At 49.3% G+C, this 6007-nt stretch overlaps 1 protein-coding gene across 1 annotated transcript in view; it reads right to left on the minus strand.

The window, feature by feature from the left end:
• LOC130455490 (serine protease 27-like) overlaps nt 1-5782 on the minus strand; it is a 13092-nt gene extending 7310 nt beyond the window's left edge. The window contains exons 1-3 of the mRNA XM_056805175.1: nt 4610-5782; nt 3219-3251; nt 2031-2193 (exon numbers count right to left, since the gene is read on the minus strand). Of these exons, the coding sequence (XP_056661153.1) occupies nt 2031-2193; nt 3219-3251; nt 4610-5015 (602 nt within the window). The 5' untranslated portion in view covers nt 5016-5782. The remainder of the gene's footprint in view (nt 1-2030; nt 2194-3218; nt 3252-4609) is intronic.
• Between the last annotated feature and the right edge of the window lie 225 nt (nt 5783-6007).

Consider the following 6007-nt stretch of genomic DNA (forward strand, 5'->3'; position numbering starts at 1 on the left):
AGGGAAAAAAAGAAACAAAATCTTTGTAACAAATATGGATAGTCAAGCAAAATAAATTTCCTCATTGGCTGTGTACAAAAATAGAGATCTCATTCTGAATCCTGAGTCCATGATCTCCCTGACAAGAGGTGGAAACACACTTCATCATGTTTCCTGGAGTCCTGAATGGTCCAGAAGTCCCTAGAGTCCTGGATGGTCATTGCACTGATCAGAGTTCTTAAAGCTTTCCAAGCTGATCGCTTTCACGGTATTATTATTTAAATTCAAGCATAGGGATTTACATTTGCCTTTATTAAATATCATCTTATGGGATTTGGCCTGCAGTCCTAGGCTTTTGAGGACTTTCTGAATGTTAACTCCCTTTTCTGATCTATTAGGTGTAGCCCTTTGAGCTCAGTGCCATCTATAAATCGTAGAAACAAGCTACCTATGCCATAAATGCAGTGATGAAAATTTTGAACTGGGGAAACATTTTTGAATAATTAGATAAATGATACTAAAGTCTTGATATCACCCAGAGACCCTGTGGTCAGACTGGGCCAGTACTAAAAGGAGGTTGTTAACAGAAGGAAAAGACCCGTTTGCACCAAAACACCCTGGAAGCATTATTATGATTACAAAAAAAAAGCTGGAAACAAAATATATGCCCAACAAATGGCGAATAGCCAGAGAAATTATTATAGATAAAAATTGCTTCACAGGGGAAGCAGGGTGGCACAGTGGAAAGAGTGCTAAGGTCAGAGTTGGAAAGATCTGACTTCAAATCCAGTCTCAGACACCTACTGGGTAAGTTACTTAACCATGTTTGCCTCAATTTCTTCATCTGTAAAATGAGCTGGAGAAGGAAATGACAAGCCAATCCAGCATGTTTGCCAAGAAAGCCCCAAATGGGGTCACAAAGAGTTGAATACTCTGAAAATGACACCAGAACAAAAATTTCACAACTGTGAAGAATGCAGAGAAACATGAGACAACCTATACAGAGTGATGGTCACTCTCATACCTTTTTAGTTGATATATTTTGTTTTTACATTATTTCGTCTATAAAATATACTTCTCCCCACCCGGAGAGCCATCCCTTATAGGAATACATTGAAAGTGAAGAGAAAAAAGCAGTTCATCAAAACTAATCAACCCATCAGTCAGCTCTGACAGCATACACAATGTTCTGCAGCCATAGTTCCTCAAGTCTGCAAAAAAAGAAAGGTGCATTTTCAGATGTCTTTTTCATTATCAAGCTTGGCCATTGTAATTAAACAATATTCAGCTTGGCTTTTTTGGTTATTCCCACTTAGATTGTTGGAGTCCCTGTGCATATTGTTATCTTGGCTCTGCTTACTTCACTTTGTATCAGTATGTACAAGTCTTCTTAAGGTGTGATAATCCATTACATTCGCGTGCCACAATTTGGGTAACCATTCCCCAGTTGGTGGGCATCAGCTTGGTTTCCAGTTCTCGGTTACTACAAAAAAGTGCCGCTCTAAATACTTGGACATCCGGTAGACCTTTCTTCCTACCTTGGACCTGCATGGGGGATATTACTGGCGGGGGGAGGGTCTCGGCACGAAAGGGCAGGGACATTTTTATTACTTTCTCAGTCTAGCTCCAAATTGCTTTGATGATGTTTGAATCAATTCACAATTCTGTCAAAAGTCTATTTGTGTGCATGTCTTTTCACAACCCCTCTAACATTGCCTAACTGGACAATAGTTGAATGCTTATTACTTCCATCTTTTATTATATTTGCCAATTTGCTGAGTGTAAATTGGAAACTCATGGTTGTTTTGACTTGTATTTCTCTTATTACTGGCAATTTGGCACAATCTTTCATAGATTAATAGTCGGGAATTTGTCTTTTAAGAATTCTTTGTCCGTTTGCTTTATCCATTGGGAAATGACCCTGGGTTCTCTGTGTCCCAGGTGGAGGCCCCCAGAGCTTCCTGAGCCCATGGGCATCCCTCCTACTAGCAGGCCAGGCATCTCTGGACTGGAACGCCCTCCCTCAGCCCACCTGGGGCCCAGTGACTCACATCTGGAAGCAGTGGGCCGCCGTGAGCACCCACTGGGAGTCAATGAGGGTGCCCCCACACAGGTGGCGCTTCCCGTACTGGATGCTCACTTGCCAAGGCCACTTCCCCTCCCAGGAGCTCTCATTGTTTGGGGGTCTCTCGTTCAGTCTGCGCATCCCACACACTGTGGAGAGGGACACAAGACAGGGGAGGGGGCAAGGATGTCAGCAGGCCCCTCCCAGCTGGGGGTCCTCCATGCCCGCTCCCCAGGATGCTCTTGGTCTGGTGAGAGTGGCTTTGAGCCTCGGCTCTCCCTTCTTCTTCATCTCTTTTTTAAGATATGAAAATCGTCCGCTGCACTGGATTCTTAGTTCCAATAACTCAGAGCATTTCCCCCACAATTTCAGGACCGCAGTACGGTCTTAGGTCACCTACAACCAGCAACATACTGTGATTACAAAGCCAGGACTGGCAGCCAGAGCTGCGGCCCATCGTGGCCCTCACCACAGCTTGTTTCCCAGGGGGCTGTGAGGAGGGATGCTTTGTAGGGCGCCATAAAGCATGTTGGAGGAGATCTCCATCCTGAGGGAGCCACACGCAACAAGAAAGGAAGCCCAGAAAAGCCCGCTCTCGCCCCAGAGGCAGCGGCCACAGCCCCGGACCCCTCAGCTCCCTGGCCGCTCCGGGGCCACCTGGCCCAGGCCCGCCCCAGCCCCTCGCCAGTCTGAGTCCGAGGAAAGGGGAAGGAAGGGGCCTCTGGGTCCCAGTTCCTCGGGGACTCGGATCCTTCCATTCCCTTACAAATACGGCTTGGGACGAGAGTCCTGCCCTGGACTCCTGTCTCTGCCTCTGCCCCTGTTGCCCACAGAACAGTCACTCCCTGCTTCTCTAGACGTGCTCAGAAGCCTAGCCATGACGACATGAACTCCCTTCTTTATAGCAATGACAAGTTCACACACTGATTTCTTCTCAACAATCTCGGGAGTTAAGTAAGGAAAGTATTATTATGCCCATTTTGCAGAGTTGGAAACCAAGGTGAGAGGGCTTGTCCATCGTCACAGAGTAGAGTGTGGATTTGAACTCAAGTCTCTCCTGACTTAAAGTCCATTAGGCACAGCAGGCTTGTCTGACTCCTGGGCCCTCTGGACTCTCAGGGAGCCTCATTCCCAGACCCTGAAGAGGGATCCTGGAAGGGAGACGGGTCCTTACCTTGATTAAGGTGGTCATTTTCATGGGATCTTGCTGGGAGAGCACACGGGAAGATAGGGAGAAAAGAAGAGAACAATAATATTAAGGGGACTCAGTATGTATATGACTTGGTAGTCAGGCACACAGCTAGTCGGGGATGGAGAAAAGGAGCTGGGGTTGAAAGGAATGAAGTCTGGAGGAGGATCAACAGACTGAAGGAGAGACAAGGTAACAGGAAGGAGTAAGACAAGTGAGATGGGCCACATAATAATGAAGAGTTTAAAAAAAGGAAGGAAGAATAAAATAACTGGAAATTATAGGAGGGAGAGAAGGACATCATTGAGGAGATAACAGGATGGATGAGATTATGGGAGAAAAACTGGAAGGAGGAAAGAACACAGGAAAGAGATCGAAAGAGGATGAGAAGGAGGTGAAATAACTAAGAGAGGGTGAGATAACATCCTGGAGGGGTAAAATAAAAGAAGGAAATGAAACAGCAGGAAGGGAATAAATGGAGAGGGCAGGAGACAAGAGGAAAGGGTGAAATCAGTGAAGAGAACAGGGAGAGAGAACAGAGAGTGAGACAGAAGGAAGAGGTGAGAGAACAGACTGGGAATAACGAGGGCTTGAAATCATCTGAAGGCTGATTCTAAAAAGATAGCAGGAGGAGGTGAGGTTCTTTAAGAGAGCAGGAAAGATAGAAATAACCTAGAGGGAATGAGACAAGGGGAAGGGAGTGCAGACGGGGAGAGGGTGGAGGAGCCCATGGAATCACTGAGGAAGTGAGATCATAGGGATAATATAACCAAAGGGTGTGAACAGTGAAGAAGTGACACTGGAAGTGGTTTAGAGAGGCAGAGAGAGGAAGGATGGAGATAACTGGGAAAGGAAGAGATAATAGGAATGGAGGAAGATTGTGGGAAGAAGACATAGAGAAGTTTGTGGCATAATGGAAGGGGCTGAGATTGGAGGAGGATGAAGAAGGGGAGGGAGAGAGGAAAAGGAGAGAGGAAGGGGGAAGAAGAGGAGAAAGAGAAGGAAGAAGAGGAAGGGGAGGTGGAAGAAGAGGAGGAAGAGAAGGAAGAAGAGGAAGGGGAGGTGGAAGAAGAGGAGAAAGAGAAGGAAGAAGAGGAAGGGGAGGTGGAAGAAGAGGAGGAAGAGAAGGAAGAAGAGGAAGGGGAGGTGGAAGAAGAGGAGAAAGAGAAGGAAGAAGAGGAAGGGGAGGTGGAAGAAGAGGAGGAAGATGAGAGGAAAAGAAGGAAGAAGAGGAAGGGGATGAGGGAAATGAGGGATGGCACTAGGGAAGGGTAAGGGAGGGGGAAGCTAGAAGATGGGCAATGGCTTTGGGGACAAAGGGGCAGGGTGGCCCCCTTCCATCCCTGGCCCAACCCTGGGTGGGGGAGAGCTCTCACTGGGAAGCAGCACCACCAACAGCAGCAGTAGAGGGGTGCTGTTCCAGCCGCCCACTCTCAGGCGCCTCTTGGCCTGGGGGGGCTGGGCCGAGCCTGGGGGAGTTTCCAGGGTCCCCGGTTCCTCCCCAACGAGGCTGGCCCGCAGATCCACCCCAGTGGTGGCTTGGTCCATGGGCCCAGGAGCTATAATGGCAGGCAGCCTCCCTCTAGCAGTGCTTTGGGGCAGGTGGCCACAGAGCCAGCCGGGGACAAAAAGGGAGCAGGCGTCTGCAGCAGCCCCTAGTGCCGGGGAGGACCCAGGGCAGGTTCCAGGAGGCCAGGCTCCTGGGCGCCTGCAGCACCCCCTAGTGCCGGGGAGGACCCAGGCAAGGGGCTGGGCTGAGTTCCCTTTCCCCTTCTCCTCCATGCCCGTGCCCAGGAGCTGGGCAGAACCTTAGAACACTGGCACCGACGGTCAGAACCGGGAAGACTCTCGGAACATGGAACACAGAACGTTCCTGCTGGAGGGGGACCGCAGGACGTGGAATGTCCTGGCGGCACAGGGTGTCAATGCCGCCAAGGACGTCGGGACGCAAAGGCTGACTGTGCAAGACCCCGAAGCTTAGACCCCCAGTACGGCAGTTACGGCGGCTTCGGCGGCTTCGGCGGAGGCCGGCCCAGAGAGAGCCGGATCGTGCAGACCATATTCACAAGTATCAAATCGAGGAGATCCGACTGAAAGAAGTTTGTCCGAAGAAGACGTGGGGCTTCCCAAAGCCCTGCAAAAAGAGGACGAGTCAAGGCAGCCCTAGCGTGGCGGCAGCGGCGGTGGTGGTGCAGGTGTTCACTTGGGTCTGACTCTTCACGACCCTATTTGGGATTTTCTTGGCAAAGATACTGGAGTGGTTTTGCCACTCACTTCCTTCTCCAGCTCATTTTACCCATGAGGAAACTGAGGCAAACAGGGTTAAATGACTTGCCCAGGGTCACACAGCCAGTGTGTGAGACCGAATTGCTCCATCCATTGGGCCATCTCGTTTCCCCAAGGTACCGTTAGAGTATGAAAAGAGGCACAGCAAACTGGAAGGGCCTCCAGGAACTGAAACGGAGTGAAATAAGCAGAACCAGAACATTGTACACAGGAACTGAAATATGGTGGGACGATCCTAGGTAACCAAGTTTGCTACTTCCAGCAATCCAGGACAATCCTGAGGGATTTTGGAAAAGAAGGCTATCCACCTCCAGAGAGAGTACTGTGGGAGCAGGAATGTGGGTGAAAGCACAGGATTCATCACGTGTTTATTGGGGGGGGGTGATTTTTAAAAAATATTTATTTATTTCTAAATATTTTTCCAGGGTTACATGATTCAGGGTCTCCCCCTCCCTCCTCCTGGAGCAGACAGGCAGTTCCTCTGGGTT

Source organism: Monodelphis domestica, chromosome 7, assembly GCF_027887165.1.
Source record: "Monodelphis domestica isolate mMonDom1 chromosome 7, mMonDom1.pri, whole genome shotgun sequence".
NCBI classification, from domain to species: domain Eukaryota; kingdom Metazoa; phylum Chordata; class Mammalia; order Didelphimorphia; family Didelphidae; genus Monodelphis; species Monodelphis domestica.